We start from the raw sequence: 17,403 nt of genomic DNA on the forward strand, positions 1-17,403 counted from the left end.
CACCAAGAGTGCACAGTTTCCGATTTCTCCACGTTCTTGCCAAAATTTGTTATTTTCTGTTTTTTGGTAGTAGATATTCTAATGGCTAAGAGGTGGCATGTCACCTCTTTGAGACTCAGTTTCTCATCTGTCCCACAGGGACACAGTAGGGCTAGATTATCTCCAGCTTCTGATGTTTCATGGTGCCTTCCTTCCTGCCGTGAAAGTGAGTACTGCTTATGCACATATACGACTTGGTAAATTTAGTTATATCTTTTCAGGTTGGGGCCCCAAGGTAGAAACTATTTTAATATGAAGACAGGAAACAAGAAATATGAAAATTCTGGGCCACAGAGAGTCCTTCGAACAGAACAATGCTTTACTCTTTCTTCTCCTCCTCTTCTTTGCTTTTTTGCTTGTAACTCACACACCCGGGTGGCTGGGCACAGTGGATCACAACTGTAATCCCAGCACTTTGGGAGGCAGAGATAGGAGGGTTGCTTGAGGCTGGGAGTTCAGTTAGGACAAGACTTGATCTCTACAAATAAAAATTATCTGGGTGTGGTGGTGCATGCCTGTAGTCCTAGCTATTCAGAAGGCTGAGGCGGAAGGATCACCTGAGCCCCGGAGTTTGTGGCTGCAGTGAGCTATGATTACACCACTGTGTCCCAGCCTGGGCAATAGAGCAAGACCCTGTGTGACTCAAGCAACAACAAAGGAAGGGAGGGAGGGAGGGAGGGAGGGAAGAAAAGAAGGGAGGAAGGGAGGGAGGAAGGAAGGGAGGAAGGAAGGGAGGAAGGAAGGGAGAGAGGAAAGAAGGGAGGAAGGAAGGGAGGGAGGAAGGGAGGAAGGAAGGGAGGGAGGAAGGAAGGGAGGAAGGAAGGGAGGGAGGAAGGGAAGAAAAGGAAGGAAGGGGGGAGGAAGGAAGGGAGGGAGGAAGGGAGGGAGGAAGGAAGGGAGGGAGGAAGGGAGGAAGGAAGGGAGGGAGGAAGGAAGGGAGGAAGGAAGGGAGGGAGGAAGGAAGGGAGGGAGGAAGGGAGGGAGGAAGGAAGGGAGGGAGGAAGGAAGGGAGGGAGGAAGGGAGGAAGGAAGGGAGGGAGGAAGGAAGGGAGGGAGGGAGGGAGGGAGGAAGGGAGGGAGGAAGGAAGGGAAGAAAAGGAAGGAAGGGAGGGAGGAAGGGAAGAAAAGAAAGGAAGGGAGGGAGGGAAGAAAAGAAAGGGAGGGAGGGAGGGAAAGAAAGAAAAAAGAAAGAGAAAGGAAGGAAGAAAGGAAGGAAGGGAGGGAGGGAAAGAAAGAGAGAAGAAGGAAGGAAGGAAGGGAGGAAGGAAGGAAGAAAGAGAGACAGAGAAAGAAAGAAGAAAAAAGAAACACACACATCTATCTCCAGCTCTTTACAGTGTCATGATGTCATTTAACATAAGTGCAAGGAAGAGTTCAAGGCATTTAATTCCAGCCTTTACAAAACCCAGAAGCATCTTGAGTTAAGTACTGTTATCTTCATTCCTAACGTTTGGCATTTGTTGACTCATTATTTCATACATGGCTTGGGTGAGAAAAGCACCTGGGTGGAAACCTCCTTCCCCAGCTACTTCTCTGGCCACTGTGGACAGTTCTGAATTTCCCATATGCTTTCTTGCAGCTCCTGCCTGAGGCTGAAACCCTTTCTGGGGTGTTTTCCCAACTGTTATCAGGATCGGATGCAGAACCAGATGCTGTGTTCTGTCCAAACCCCGTCGGGCTCCTGCCTTCTCCTGCAGTCTCACTTCTCACCGCTCACTCTCCTGATACTTACCCAGACCCACCATGTGGCTTCTCATGGCAGTGCTTATCAGGCCATCTTTTTGCTTGGACTGTCCTTTCCACCCATCCTCCCACAGCTAACTCTGCTCACGCTTTTACACTCAGCATAAACATCCTCTCCCCCAGGGAGCCGTCCCTGACCCAAACGCCCAAGTTGAGCTAAATGTCCCTGCTTGGGTCTCCCACAACTTATGCTCACCCACATTGCAGTCAAAGTGTGCAAAGCACACACTTGACTAATGGGAATTCCACTAACTCTGCTTGGCCAGAAGGAGAAAGAGAATAACTTTATTTATTTATTTATTTATTTATTTATTTATTTATTTATTTACTTTTGAAGCAGGGTCTTGCTCTGTCTCCCAGGCAGGAGTGCAGTGGCATTGTCCTTCTGCACCGCCACCCCCCCATTTTTTTTTTTTTTTTTTTTTTTAAGATTTTGTAGAGACAAGGTCTCACTCTGTTGCCCAGGCTGGTCTCCAACTCCTGGGCTCAAGTGACCCTCCCACCTCAGACTCCCAAGTAGCTGGGATTACAGATGTGCATGCCATTTCCCTATTCACTTTATTTTATTTTATTATTTATTTTTGTTTTTGAGATGCAGTCTTGTTCTGTTGCTCAGGCTGGAATGCAGTGGCTTGATCTCAGCTCACTGCAATCTTTGCCTCCCAGGTTCAAGAGTTTCTCTCACCTCAGCCTCCTAAGTAGCTGGGACTACAGGTGTGCACCATCATACCTGGCTGTTTTTTGTATTTTAGCAGAGATGGAGTTTCACCATGTTGGCCAGGCTGGTCTCAAACTCCTGAGCTCAGGCAACCTGCCCACCTCCACCTTGGCCTCCCAAAGTGTTAGGATTACTGTGCTGGCCCCTATTCACATTTTAAATAGAACCAGTCTTGGCCCCCAGAGCACTCCCCTGTGAGGGTTAGGTGGGAGCCCCGAGTGTATCTTAGTCCTCAGGTGTTTTAACATTGGGAGCCTCTGGCCTCTCTGGGAGTGAATCTGGCATTTAAAGATACATATATTTCCTGGAGCAAGAAATTTCTCAAATATAGCAAGACAGTTGGGATGCCAAGGACCAAAGGAAAAGCAAGCACGACATAGCCACCCACTCCGAGGGCTTATGATCCAAGCTCTGGGAACTAGGTTAGAACCCCAGCTCTGTTGCTAACCAACCTGGGTACTTTAGCCAAGTCACTGTACCTGTCTAGACTTCAGATCGCAAGTCCGCAGTAACAAATGTCATGAACTCACAAGGTAGACTCGACCCTTAGTAACAGTTCGTGTCACCTCCATCCCACACTACTCTCCCTCTTTGGACCCTGCACCCATGGATTTCATCCACCGCCAGCTAGGAGCTGAGCAGAGGCACCGAACACGTGAAGAGGTGAACTGGCAAGGAAGGCTTCCAGGACAGGTAGCATTTCCAGAGTTCCAGCCTGCAGGCATCTACCGAGCCTGGCCGAGGCTGGCACGCAGAGATGCTTCCAGCCTTCCAGCAGCTACGCACCGACTGTAAGAAAAGCCTGCTTATAAATCCCCTATAGGCATTCAGGAGCTGGTGGGGCCTCTACAAATTCGTTTCGCCCCCGACCACATCTTTGTGCCACCTTCGTTATTGCAGTCTTCCATCCGGATGGCATTTAGCTGGGCCCGGGTCTGTCACCCGCCTGACCACCAGTTCCTTGAGGGCAAGAGGCGTCTGCTACCATTGGGGTCTGCGCCCAGATCGCAGCTGCTCAGATCCGGAGACGGGAAGGTCTGTTGGCGAGAGCTTGTCGCCTGGGTCACAGTTAAGGATTCAAGAGCCCGGCTCCTTCCCGTAGCCCCGGCCCTGTCATTAATTGCTTCTGTGCCTCCATTCTGTGCTGCGCAGTCCCAGGGATGCAACCGCAACTTTTGCGCATAGTAGGCTCTCGATCTGTAATCCAGCCAACCCAGGCCGGTAGTCTGTAAATGCCAACTCAGCGGGAGGGCTCTGGCTGCTGCCCAGGGCCGTTTCCCGGCTCCTTCGGGGTTGCCCGCGCGTTCCTGACAGGAGGAACCCGCAGCTCGCGGGAGTCAGCGGAGACCCGGCCGGCACTTCCCAGCCCTCTGCACCGCCCCCGCGGCGGGGTCTGGACCAAGTCGCCCCTAGCAACAGCAATCGGGCCGGCTTTTCCAGGCCACGCTGATTGGCCGGACTCCGGGAGGCGGCGTGTCGTCACTTCCGGCAGCCGGAGGCAGCAGAGGAAGCCGAGGGGCGGCCATCTTGAGTCCGTGAGGCTCCGAGGTGCCGGGGTGCGGCGGCAGCAGCAGTAGCGGCAGCCACTAGGGCGGAGGCTGAGGCAGCAAGCTCGCTGGAGAGGGAGAAGCAGCCGGGCGCAGGCGCCTTCTCCGTAGGCCGTTCCATGGTCGGCGGCTACAGCCCGCGGCGGCCTGTCGTGCGCTCCACTTCCTTCACATCCTCCTCCGTCTCCTATTTTTCAGGGGCCGCCGGCGGCGCTGTGTGGAGGCCCGCGAGCTGAAATTGGCGGCGCGACGGGCGGGAGTGGAGAAGGAGGCGAGGGGGCCGGGGCTCGCGGGGCGCCCAGAGACGAGGGGACGCCGGCGGGCGGAAGCGCAGCACGCCGCGCGCAGCCTCAGCCGCGCGCAGCCTCAGCCCCGCCACTGCCGCCCTCCCGGGCTCCTCGCCGCGGCCGCCGGGGCAGGGAGAGAATGAGCCCCGGTACCCGCCGGGGTACGGCCCGGGCCAGGCCCGGGATCTAGGCAGCCGTAGGGGGAAGGGAGCCGCCCTCCCCACGGCGCCGCTCCAGAACTGCCGTGGACTCGAGGGCGCTGGTCGCCGGCCTTCTGGGGCTGTGCTGTTTTGTTTTCACCCTCGCATTGTGCAGAATTAAAGTGCAGTAAAATGTCCACTAGGACCCCATTGCCAACAGTGAATGAACGAGACACTGAAAACGTAAGTAACCTGGGCGTTCTCGTTGGCGGACCTTCAGGGTGGCCTTCGTGCTCCTCGGGCCGTGCCTTGCAGTCTGCTGTTCCCCCCCGGCGCGAACGCTCTGGAAATAGAGGGCAGGCCGTAGTTACCGAGAGGCAGCCGGGTCGGACCGTTTCCTCCAGAAGTCCGCCCTATCCCCCGCTCGCGGGCGGGTCTGCGAAGTCTATGGATTATGCGGGCGGTCTCGTCGATTAATAAAGCTCAAAAAAGTTGCAACGTTACGGATCGGTTCTTTGAAAGGTCAGGTTGCCGCACAATGGATTGTGCAAGTGTGTGTGTATCAGATCACTGCAGTGGTCAGTGCTTATTTTAACCAAACTCTGCTTTTAACTTGGTCAGGCAATTCTTCAGAGACCGTCACATTAATAACATATATTACTGGTGCTGATTAATGGATTCGGTCAAGTGGACTGTCTCGTTCTTTAAGATGGTCTGGAACTAAATTTAATCACAGCCACTAAGTGTCCACTGAGGGATCTTTGCGGAATTCCAAAACACTAGAGCGCAGCCTTTATTAAGGCACAGATTCCTGTGCATACAAATCTTTTTTGAAGGAGTTGCTTAAACATTTTGAAAAGCAGAAAAGCAGATGTATAGTGAAGCTCTGCTCTGTCACTCACTGCCTAGCAGAAGGACACCCGCTGGGGGCTTCGCTGTCGTCCTTCCTAAAAAGAGGTTGGCTTAGACGAGCTCTTAGGTCTCTTTCAGCGCTCACAGGCTATGATTTTATAAACGGAACCTTTTATTTTGTTCATGTGAAACTACAGAATGCTAGGAACAGCGCTGCTAGAGAATGAGAACTGGTAGTAGAAATTCCATTGAAGAAATGTTTGACTCTGTTCGTTTTCTGAACTCTTCTCTAACACACTGGGTTCAAAAGTGTTTCAATCTAGTTGTTGGCTGTCTTCTGTAAAACATCTAGCAAATAACTTGTAAAGAAATTTCACTGGCCTTTCATTAAAAGTGTTATGAGGTAATTGCTGGCACGAAATGTCTTCTCTTAGGGAATGCTTCCTTGCTTTGAGTATTTTCATGCTTTCAGTAATGTCCTGAGATGTGGCCTACTGGTGTCAGTGCTTTCATTTTGATCTTAAAAATGCCACTTGTTTGCTGGATAGCTGTCTGATAATTTATCCAGCTGGATAGCTGGACGCTTTAGTCTAAAGCGTCCCTGTAGCATATTAGTGTATAATATTTACTTTAACCCTCAGTAGGTAGAACAGTGGTCTCTGTTTCTCCACCCGAGATAGATTAGAAAATTATGTAAAGAGTAATAGAAACTCTTAGACTAGGTGAATCAGGGAACTAATTTTCTTATAGTCCGTTTAAAGACACTTTTTTTTTTTTTTTTTTTGGTGAGGTAGACCGAGTTTCTGTCTCCCAGGCTGGAGGGCAGTCGTGTGATCTTGGCTCACTGCAACCTCCACCTCTCAGGCTGAAGTGATTATCAAGCCTCAGCCTCCCGAGTAGCTGGGATTACATGCGTGCACCACCATGCCCGGCTAATTTTTGTGTTTTTAATAGAGATGGGATTTTACCATGTTGGCCAGGCTGGTCTGGAACTCCTGGCCTCATGTGATCCACCCGCCTCGGCCTCCCAAAGTGCTGGGATTACAGGCGTGAGCCACTGTGCCTGATTGATTAGTTTTGATCATTGATCTTCACTCAGAAGCAAAACCTTGCATTGGACCAGAGTAGGAGCTCCATACTTTCTAAACTGAAGCCAAAAACAGTCATAGCAGATTTGTGGTAATGAAGGATTTCAAATGAGTCTTCTTTTCTTTTCTTTTTTCTTTTCTTTCTTTTCTTTTTTCTTTCTTTTTGAGACAGAGTCTGGGCTTTGTCACCCAGGCTGGAGTGTAGTGGCACGATCTCAGCTCACTGCAACCTCCACCTCCCTGGTTCAAGCGATTCTCCTGCCTTAGCCTCCTGAGTAGCTGAGATTACAGGCATGTACCACCGTGCCCAGCTAATTTTGTCTTTTTAGTAGAGACGGGGTTTCTCTATGTTGGTCAGGCTGGTCTTGAACTTCCAACCTCAGGTTATTTGCCCACCTCAGCCTCCTGAAGTGCTCTGATTGCAGGTGTGAGCCATCAGCCATGTAGTGTATTTAAAACTGAATTGTTGGCTGTGTTTCAATCAGGTTTATCACACACTGTTGCATTAATTTAACGTGCCCTGTTACATTTTTAACTCTTGTATTGGCATGTTCTGGAAGGAGCTATGTATCTTTCACAGTGTGGTGCCCTTGTGTCAGTGTTACAACTCAGGTATATATCATATTACCTACATGACTGTACTGCTAAGTATTAGGCTTCCTGCCAATTGAGTGGTGAACATAAAAGAATGAATGGGAGCTCTCATTCTGTTGAGAAGCTTTTTTCTTAAAGTTAGTTTTATTGAGATAGAATGTTGATCCATTTTAAGTATACAGTTTGGTGAGTTTTGACAAACGTATAGTTATGTAACCACCTTCACAAGAGGTAGAACACTCCATTGCCAGAGAGGTCCCTTATGGCCCATTATAGTCAGTGCCCTCTCTCTTTCTCAGCCCCTGGGTGACCACTGATCTGCTTTCTGTCCCTATAGTTTTGCCTTTTCTAGAATGCTGTGTAAATGGAGTCACAGAGTAAGTAATTTTTTGTGTCTTCTTTCACTTAGCATAGTGCTTTTGAGATTTATTTTTTGAGTGTGTGTCAGTAGTTCATTCCTTTTTATTGCTGTGTAGTAGTTCATTGTTTGGATGTACCACAATTTTTTTAAATCCACTTACCAGTGGTGGACATTTTTTACTATTATGACTAGAACAGTTTTGTTTTTCTATTCTGTAAAAATACTTTTTATTGTGCTTATCCCAGGAATCTTACTTAATTGTGTATAACCGTGATAAGCATGTTACTTGTTAGATAAAGACTAAGAAAAGGCAGACGGGGTGTGGTGGCTCATGCCTGTAATCACACCACTTTGAGAGGCTGAGGCAGGTAGATGCCTTGAGGCCAGGAGTTTGAGACCATCCTGGCCAACATGGTGAAACCCCATCTCTACAAAAAAACAAAAACAAAAATTAGCTGGGTGCAGTAGTGCATGCCTGTCATCCCAGCTACTTGGGAGGCTGAGGCGGGAGAATCGCTTGAACCCAAGAGGCGGAGATTGCAGTGAGCCGAGATCATGCCACTGCTCTCCAGCCTGGGTGACAGAGCCTGTCTCAAAAAAAAAAAAAAAAAAAAAAAAAAAGCAGATAATTTGCAACAAAAATATTATCTTCATCTTTGTACGCTAACCTGTTTTTGATTGATTTCCAAATGTTGATGTCCACCCTTAGTGAATGGGTACATAAAAGTTCACTGTCGCCACATGGTGTTGTAGCTCAAAAGAACCAGTCAGTCTGATCCAGTAAGGATGATGAGACTCAGGGAGGTGACAGAGGCTGCTAGTAGTGACAGGAGACCACTATTTAGTAGCAAAGCGTCTGCCAGGCTCCAGATCGCTAGCTTAGGCTCCACAAGGAGATGTAGTTGTACCTATACACAGAATATTTCTAAAACTTTTGAAGCTTGTGGATCAGGGGTGTCCAATCTTTTGGCTTTTCCGGGCCACATTGGAAGAATTGTTTTGGGCTACAGATAAAATACACTAACACTAATGGTAGTTGATGAACTTAAAAAAAAATTGCCAAAAAAATCTCATAATGTTTTGAGAAAGTTTATGAATTTGTGTTGGGTCACTTTCAAAGCTGTGCTGGGCTGCATGCAGCCCTCAGGCCATGAGTTGAACAAACTTGCTGTGGATTTTATTTTTATTTTCTTTTGAGACAGTATCTTGCTCTGTCACCCAGGCTGGAGTACAATGGAGCAATCACAGCTTACTGTAGCCTTGACATCCTGGGCTTAAGCAGTTCTCCCGACTCAGCCTCTCGCATGCATGGCTAATTTTTTTATTTTTTTTTGTAGAGACAAGATCTCCCTATATTGCCCAGGGTGGTCTCTAACTCCTGGGCTCAAGCCGTCCTCCTATCCCAGCCTCCCAAAGCACTGGAATTACAGGCGTGAGCCACCACACTCAGTCAAAACAATTTTTTTTTTTTTTTTTTTTTTTTGAGATGGAGTTTCGCTCGTTACCCAGGCTGGAGTGCAATGGCGCGATCTCGGCTCACCGCAACCTCCGCCTCCCGGATTCAGGCAATTCTCCTGCCTCAGCCTCCTGAGTAGCTGGGATTACAGGCACGCGCCACCATGCCCAGCTAATTTTTTGTATTTTTAGTAGAGACGGAGTTTCACCATGTTGACCAGGACAAAACAATTTTTTAAAAATGTTTTATTATAGGAAAATTTAAATAAATAGAATATTATTTATTAATATCTCTCAGACCCAGGGCGATTTTGCCCTCTAGTGGACATTTGACAATGTCTAAAGACGTTTTTGGTTAACACAACTAGAGAGAGGTTTGACTGACCAGGAATGCTGCTTAACATTTTACAGTACACAGGACAGCCTTCCACAACAAAGAATTACCTGGCCTAAAATGTGAGTAGTACCAGGTTTGAGAAACCCTGATGTGTATACTCAGCCCCCATGTACTCAACAGCGCAGCTCAGTGGCCAGTCGTATTTCATTTATTTATTTATTTGTTTGTTTATTTTTTGAGACGGAGTTTCGCTCTTGTTACTCAGGCTGGAGTGCAATGGCGTGATCTTGGCTCACCGCAGCCTCGACCTCCTGGGTTCAGGCGATTCTCCTGCCTCAGCCTCCTGAGTAGCTGGGATTACAGACACATGCCACCATGCCCAGCTAATTTTTTATATTTTTAGTAGAGACAGGGTTTCACTATGTTGACCAGGATGGTCTCGATCTCTTGACCTCGTGATCCACCCGCCTTGGCCTCCCAAAGTGCTGGGATTACAGGCGTGAGCCACCGCGCCCGGCCCGCGATGAAGTCTTTTTTAAGAAAAATAGAATCAATACCTTTATCATATTTTCTTAATATCAAATATCCAGTGTCTAAATATCTCACATTTCTAATTTTAAAACTCTGTTCAAATTAGAATTCATCTTGAATTCATACACTGTTGTTGGCTGATATGTAAAATATGCCTTTTTTTTTTTTTAATATTGAGACGGACTTTCGCTCTGTCACCCAGGTTGGAGTGCAGTGGCAAGATCTCACCTCACTGCCAACCTCTGTCTCCTGGGTTCAAGCGATTCTTGTGCCTTCTGAGTACCTGAGATTACAGGTGCCCGTCACCACACCTGGCTAATTTTTTTGTATTTTTAGTAGAGATGGGGTTTCACCATGTTGACCAGACTATTCTCGAACTCCTGACTTCAGATGATCTACCCGCCTCAGCCTTCCAAACTACTGGGATTATAGGTGTGAGCCACCAAGGCAACCAGTTTGCATTTCAGTTTATGTTCTGTAGTTACATGGAGTCACGGACACATCCTTTTTCTATACTGGCAAAATTAGAAACATAGTTTTCACCTAAATTTCAAAGGATATGATACTTTTTTTTTTTTTGAGACAGAGTCTCACTTTGTCACCCAAGCTAGAGTACAATGGCATGGTCTCGGCTCACTGCAACCTCCATCTCCTGGGTTCAAGTGATTCTCCTGCCTCAGCCTCCCGAGTAGCTAGGACTACAGGCGTGTGCCACCACACCAGGCTAATTTTTTTTTTATTTGTAGTAGAGATGGGGTTTCACCTCATTGGCCAGGTTGGTCTTGAGCTCCTGACCTCATGATCTGCTCGCCTCGGCCTCCCAAAGTGCCCAGCTAATTTTTGTATTATTAATAGAGACGGGGTTTCACCATATTGGTCAGGCTGGTCTCAAACTCCTGACCTCAAGTTATCCACCAGCCTCAGCCTCCCAAAGTGCTGGGGATTACAAGCATGAGCCACGGCACCCAGCCAAAATCTCAACACTACTTTCTTATATTACAGATGTGAGCCACTGGGCCTGGCCGGATATGACACTTTGTAAGCCCTGGGTTATTTGCCAAAGTACTAGAGGCCCAGGGCTTTCCCAGTTATTTAACAGCTACTGATATGTGTGCATCATGTACTTATTATTAGTTAATGCAGATAGTCCCCCAAATTTCTGACCTCTGTGAAATAAACTGATGATGCTGCTGTCTAGCCAGCTCTCGGTTATGTGAGACTGAATTAACCTGTTCAGCAAGTCTGAGTGCCTACCATGTTATGACGCTGTGCTAGGTGCTATAGAGGCCATATACCTGGGAAGCATAGCATTCCCACACTTTAGGAATTCCTACCCCCTGCGGGACAAAGCAGTCTGAGCTTTGTGAAACTAGTCTGTAACTCTCAAACTTAAGCATAATTAGAATCACCTGGGCCGGGCGCGGTGGCTCAAGCCTGTAACCCCAGCACTTTGGGAGGCCGAGGCGGGTGGATCACGAGGTCAAGAGATCGAGACCATCCTGGTCAACATGGTGAAACCCCATCTCTACTAATACAAAAAAAAAAAAAAAATTAGCTGGGCATGGTAGCGCGTGCCTGTAATCCCAGCTACTCAGGGGACTGAGGCAGGAGAATTGCCTGAACCCAGGAGGCGGAGGTTGCGGTGAGCCGAGATCGTGCCATTGCACTCCAGTCTGAGTAACAAGAGCGAAACTCCATCTCAAAAAAAAAAAAAAGAATCACCTGACGGGTTTTAGAACCCTGATTGCAGGGCCTCACCCCCAGACCTTGATTTTAACTGTAGCGTTTGAATTTCTAGGCTGCGCACAGTGGCTCATGCCTGTAACTCCAGCACTTTGGGAAGCAGAGGCGGGTGGATCACGAGGTCAAGAGATCGAGACCATCCTGGCCAACATGGTGAAACCCTGTCTTTACTAAAAATACAAAAATAAGCTGGGCGTGGTGGTGCCAGCTACTCAGGAGGCTGAGGCAAGAGAATCACTTTAACCCAGGGGGCGGAGGTTATAGTGAGCCAGAATCACGACACTGCACCACTCCAGCCTGGCAACAGAGTGAAACTCTGTCTCAAAAAAAAGAGAGAGAATTTGGATTTCTAACAAGTTGCCAGGCGATGTTGATGCTCCAGGTCCAGGGACCACACTTACACTGTAGCAGGAATTTCTGATTATTTATTAAGAAAAAAAAAGAATCACTGCCTTAGTGTTGAGTGAAGCCTTGCTAACTAAACTATACTCCTTTTAGATTGTGCTGTGACTATATCAAGGAGAGGTTTCCAAATGATTTAACTGAGTTTTCAGGATCCAGTTAAAAAAAAAAACTGCCTGTTTATTAAAAAGTGTAGTTGTGGAAAATAGCAATAGTTGCCATTTGATGATCACTTACTGTATACCAGGCAACAATAGAGTACTTTATAGAGTAATTTCATTTAAAATATGTAGTATGGTTTTATTTAAGCAGCTTTTTTTTTTTTTTTGGAATTGGAGTCTCGTACTGTCACCCAGGCTAGTGTGCAGTGGCATGATCTTGGCTTACTGCGACCTCTGCCTCCTGGGTTCTAGTGATTCTCCTGCCTCACTACAGGTGGCCGCCACCACACCCGGCTAATTTTTTGTATTTTTAGTAGAGTCGGGGTTTCACTGTGTTGATCAGGCTGGTGTCGAACTCCTGATTTCATGATCCTCTCGCCTCGGCCTCCCAAAATGCTGGGATTACAGGTGTGAGCCACCGTGCCCAGTTTAATCAGCTTTTTGACTTCTAAGGACAACCTCTTGAATCAAGCAAGGTGTTTGGGCCTTATTAGAAAAAAGTTGGCCTGTAGTTTCAGCTACTCAGGAGGCTAAGGCCAGAGGGTCACTTGAGGCCAGGAATTCAAGTCCACCTGGACAACATGGTGAAACTCTGTAACTTAAGAAAAAAGAAAAAGTTGGCCGGGCGCTGTGGCTCACGCCTGTAATCCTAGCACTTTGGGAGGTCGAGGTGGGTGGATCACCTGAGGTCAGGAGTTCAAGACCAGCCTGGCCATCATGGTGAAACCCCATCTTTAAAGAAAAAAGAAAAAGTTGATCTTTGAAGAATTCATGAAAATACCTAGGCAGAATTTGCAGGGAAAGATCTTATAAACTTCAATTTGAACGTCATTTTCATCTTCTGTATGTAAATTAGGTAAAGGTTGAAATTTGTAGTAAGTAGAATTTTGGTCATTTCAATTATATAACTCATATACATTGTAATTAGACTTACATAGTGCATTATTTACATTGTAATTACATAGAGGCTTACACACAATCTAGTATAAATTAATAGTAACTATTTGATTTCAAAGAGGACTGTTCTGCATTTTATTACTCTTTTTTTGTTTCCTTTTTTTTTTTTGAGACAGAGTTTCACTCTTGTTGCCCAGGCTGGAGTCCACTGGCATGACCTCAGCTCACTGCAACCTCTGCTTCCCAGCTCCAAGTGATTCTCCTGCCTCAGCCTCCTGAGTAGCTGGGATTACAGGGGTGCCCCATCACGCTCAACAAATTTTTTGTATTTTTAGTAGAGACAGTGTTTCACCATGTTGGTCAAGCTGGTCTCGAACTCCTGACCTCAGATGATCCACCCACCTTGGCCTCCCAAAGTGCTGGGATTACAGGCTTGAGGCACTGCACCCAGCCTGCATTTTATTATTCTAAGATATAGCCAAATTTTATGCCTGGAATTTGTTCTGGGCTGGAACAAATTCCTAGTAAGAGTCAGGGAATGTTCCATGACTTGTGGCTTTTTAGAAAAGAAAAAGGAGTCAGGGAATGCAGCACCCTCTGATCACAACTGGGAGATCTAAAGCAGAAAATTCATTTGTCTCATAACCAATTTAAATTTTCAAATTAACCTGAAAGAGGAAATAAATCTCTTACCTGGGAAGCTTTAATGTCCCATCTCATACAAGAAGTTAAAGATTGTGCTTGGAGTTGGTCTGCAAAAGTAATAAGGAATTTGTACTGACCCATCTGCACCTGCTTTTACAGAGCAATAGGAAGGGCAGAGTTGGTGTTGGAAGAAAAGGCCTTTTTTGGAGGAGGGGAAGCATCCAACTTTGTCTTCAGCCTAGAGTTCACTAGCACTTCACTCTAGCCATTCAAGCCGCTTGACTATGATGAGTCTTGTGTACTTTGTAGACTAGATAAGACATTGTTTCTGTGGGTTATGTGGGACTCTGGTGTTCAGTGTTGAAGCTCAAACAAAGCAGGTATTTTTTCTGTATTTCTTGTTAATAGGCAGTTGCTTTTGGTTGGACCTAAATATTGTGGGATTTGTGTAGGGACAGTTCACACAGCATTTGTTTTGGCAGAATTTAGTATGAAATCCAAGAAGTTGGATTCACAGGTTTTGTTTCTAGAATTTTACATAACCCTAGTCTTTTTTATTTATTACTTATTTTTAAATTTTTTTGTGATGGAGTCTTGCTCTGTCGCCCAGGCTAGAGTGCAGTGGCATGATCTTGGCTCACCGCAACCTCCACCACCCAGGTTTCAGCAATTCTCCTGACTCAGCCTCCTGAGTAGCTGGGATTACAGGCGCCCGCCACCTCACCCAGCTAATTTTTGTATTATTAATAGAGACTGGGTTTCACCATATTGGTCAGGCTGGTCTCAAACTCCTGACCTCAAGTTATCCACCAGCCTCAGCCTCCCAAAGTGCTGGGATTACAAGCGTGAGCCACGGCACCCAGCCAAAATCTTAACACTACTTTCTTGAAGGGATGTGTGATAGAAAGAGTCTGGACTTCAAAGTGGAAGACAAAAATGGGAGCCTAAGACTGATTTAGAGAAAGCTTTTCTGAAGACAGTTATGAGGTAGAATGGAGAAGATATGGAGCAAAAAAGGAAGGAACAACAACATATAAAAGGAGAAATTAAAATTTAGTTATAGAGTGGAATTTAAAATTGGTCTTGCAATTTAAGTAATTGTGGACAAATTAATTCACTTGCCTATGCCTCATTTTTTTTTTTAATCAAAAGAGAAAAACATCTCAAGTTGTGTTTCTGTTTTTTTGTTTGTTTACTTAGATTTTTATGTCTTTTCACTTTCTCAATCTCCTCTATGGTCATATTCATCAGGCATTCTGTCACTTTCATCACTGTCAGGCTGGCCTTGTGTTCTATCTAGGCCTGCTGCATAGCTGTCATCCTGAGATCTCCCTTCACCCATTACCTAGGGATTCCTTTTAACTTTCCTATTGGGTCCTATTTTCTTCGCCTTGGTTCACTCCCAGGTTTCATTACAGCAGTTCTTCCAGTGATTTTCTGAGAAAGTTGCTGGGAGGTAAAATTTTAAAATCCTTTTGTATCTGAAAACATCTTTATTCTGTCCCCATACTTGACTGATACGTTGACTGCATATACACTTCCAGACTGAATACCCTTTTTCCTCAGAATTTTGTTTTTTTTCCTTATATAGCATCTGACACTCCGATTTGGAGAGATATAATGCTATTTTGAGTCTTGCTTGTTTTTCTGCATTTATTTAAGGCTAACTGGAAGTTCTGTGCATTTAGATGGATCTTTAATACAACAGTGGGGCATACTGTTAATGCTTTATGGAGCTCTTGATACCAGTATATTTTGTGTTATCACTCGGCCTGGGCAAGCACAGAATGCCCATATTCCAGGGAGCTGAGTCAGGAAAGAGAGCAGAAAGAAAAATCTGTGGCTTTGTGTTTTCTTTCCTTGTTTTCAGTATCCCTGCCCTCAGTTGTGCCCTTTGTCCTTAAGCCCAGAGACTTTCCATTTTGCCCTTTCTGAGGAACCTCCAGTTTTTTTTCCACAGTGGGAGAGGAGACCTGGGGATCTGTTATTTAATGGACTGACAGATCATCTTGTTTCAGGCTTACTTCACTCATATTTGTAGAGGTACTTGGTACCACCAGTTCCTGAACCTTTTGAGGGTTCTATAATACAAATCAGGATTTTCCAATATCTCTATAGCTGGTTTAGGATTAATCTTTCTTATCTGTGTTAAGTCATTTTCCTTCTTTTTTTTTTTTTTTTTTAGCTTCTGAAAGGGTATCTTTAGTTTCTAAAATTGTATCATCATTTCTGTTTTCTTTGTCTTGTGTTTTTTTCCTTATGCCTTTTTTTTTTTCTTTACTTTCATTTTAATGGAGTTTGGAGAGGGAGACAAGGTAAATACAGCCATGATTTTTAACAGACATGGATTAGGTATTTACATATGCCAATATATGTCTTTAAAATTTAGCTACTGCTTGTTATTATAAATAACAAACTAAAATTTATAGACTTCTTGAAAAATTGATGGTAAATCTGGCTAATGGTAGGGGGTTGTGCTAGCGTAGTGCTTCCCCTTACTCCCAAGCTTTCCTACCTCTTCTTGGTTGGTGCCTAGCCTGAGTAGACCCTCATCTCTCATAAGAACTCTCCTACTTGCCCTTCAAAGACTCCATCCTTTCACATCTTGGGATACCTTTTTTCCTTCATCTCACCCAAATATGATCATGTCCTTTGGATGCCTAGAGCTGCATTATCCAGCACAATGCCCAGTAGCCACACACGTGGCTACCAAGTACTTGAAATGTGGTTAGTCTGAATTAAGGTGTTCTGTAAGTATAAAAGATAAACCAGACTTCAAAGACAGTATTTCGAAAATAGGATATAAAGTTTTTTTATATTATACACTGAAATATTGGGGTATATATTGGGTTAACTAAAATATGTTATTTAATTTAACATATTAAATGTTTCTTTTTACATTTATTAATGTAGCTACTAGAAAATTGAAAATTACATATGTATGTCACATTATACACCTATTAGACAGCATTAGAGTATTCACTCTGATTTTCTTCTCTTTTTTTGAGAAGGAGTTTTCGCTCTTGCTGCCCAGGAGTACAGTGGTGCGATCTCGGCTCGCCACAACCTCCGCCTCCAGGGTTCAAGTGATTCTTCTACCTCAGCCTCCCGAGAAGCTGGGATTACAGGCATGCACCACCATGTTCGGCTAATTTTGTATTTTTAGTAGAGACGGAGTTTCTCCATGTTGGTCGGGTTGGCCTCAAACTCCTGACCTCATGTGATCTGCCCACCTCGGCCTCCCAAAGTGCTGGGATTGCAGGCGTGAGCCACTGTGCCCGGCCTTCACTCTGATCTTATGGGGCAGGAATTGCCCCTTGTTTCAGTTACTGTTCCCCCGTTAGCACCCCACGTATATTGTGAGTAACTTGAAGGTTTAACATCACACTTTTCTATTTCTTTTATTTCCTGATAATGCCTTCCATATAGTTGACTAGCCAAAAGTTACTGAATCAACATTTTTTTAGCCACAGCTTATGCCTTAGAGTTTTTTATTCTGAGGATTAGACAAGTAAATTATTTTTCAGTATATTATGCTAGTTCACCAACTATACCAGTAACAATTATTATATTCAGAAGTGAAACAGATTTTACTGTATTTATGGGACAGTAACAGTTCCCCCTTCCTATTCATATTCTTAGATGCTTTCTCATAAATTCAGCTGTGAAGAGTCACATTATCTTTGGTCTGTGTGACACTATCTTGTTTTATCTATTTCTGTCAATCCCCATATGTCATTTCTCTTACCTTCCGTCCCACATTACTGTTTTAATGTGTTTAGTATGTGTGTGTGTGTGTGTGTTCTTACACAGTTTATTTTGGTATGTTTGGTATGTAAATATTGCAGATGTCTCATCTGTGC

At 45.3% G+C, this 17,403-nt stretch overlaps 1 protein-coding gene across 11 annotated transcripts in view; it reads left to right on the top strand.

Annotated features, from left to right (window-relative positions):
* The first annotated feature begins 4,032 nt into the window (after nucleotides 1–4,032).
* MARK3 (microtubule affinity regulating kinase 3) overlaps nucleotides 4,033–17,403 on the top strand; it is a 113,272-nt gene continuing 99,901 nt past the window's right edge. For 5 of the 11 annotated variants that reach the window (XM_012471191.3, XM_012471192.3, XM_012471194.3 and 2 more), the window contains exon 1: nucleotides 4,033–4,717. In XM_012471191.3, the coding sequence (XP_012326614.1) occupies nucleotides 4,667–4,717 (51 nt within the window). In that variant the 5' untranslated portion in view covers nucleotides 4,033–4,666. The remainder of the gene's footprint in view (nucleotides 4,718–17,403) is intronic. The other 6 variants (XM_012471186.3, XM_012471187.3, XM_012471190.3 and 3 more) reach the window with 4 other exon arrangements.

The sequence above is a fragment of the Aotus nancymaae genome, unplaced genomic scaffold (assembly GCF_030222135.1).
Source record: "Aotus nancymaae isolate 86718 unplaced genomic scaffold, 86718_ANA_hifiasm-v0.15.2.pri h1tg000011l, whole genome shotgun sequence".
NCBI classification, from domain to species: domain Eukaryota; kingdom Metazoa; phylum Chordata; class Mammalia; order Primates; family Aotidae; genus Aotus; species Aotus nancymaae.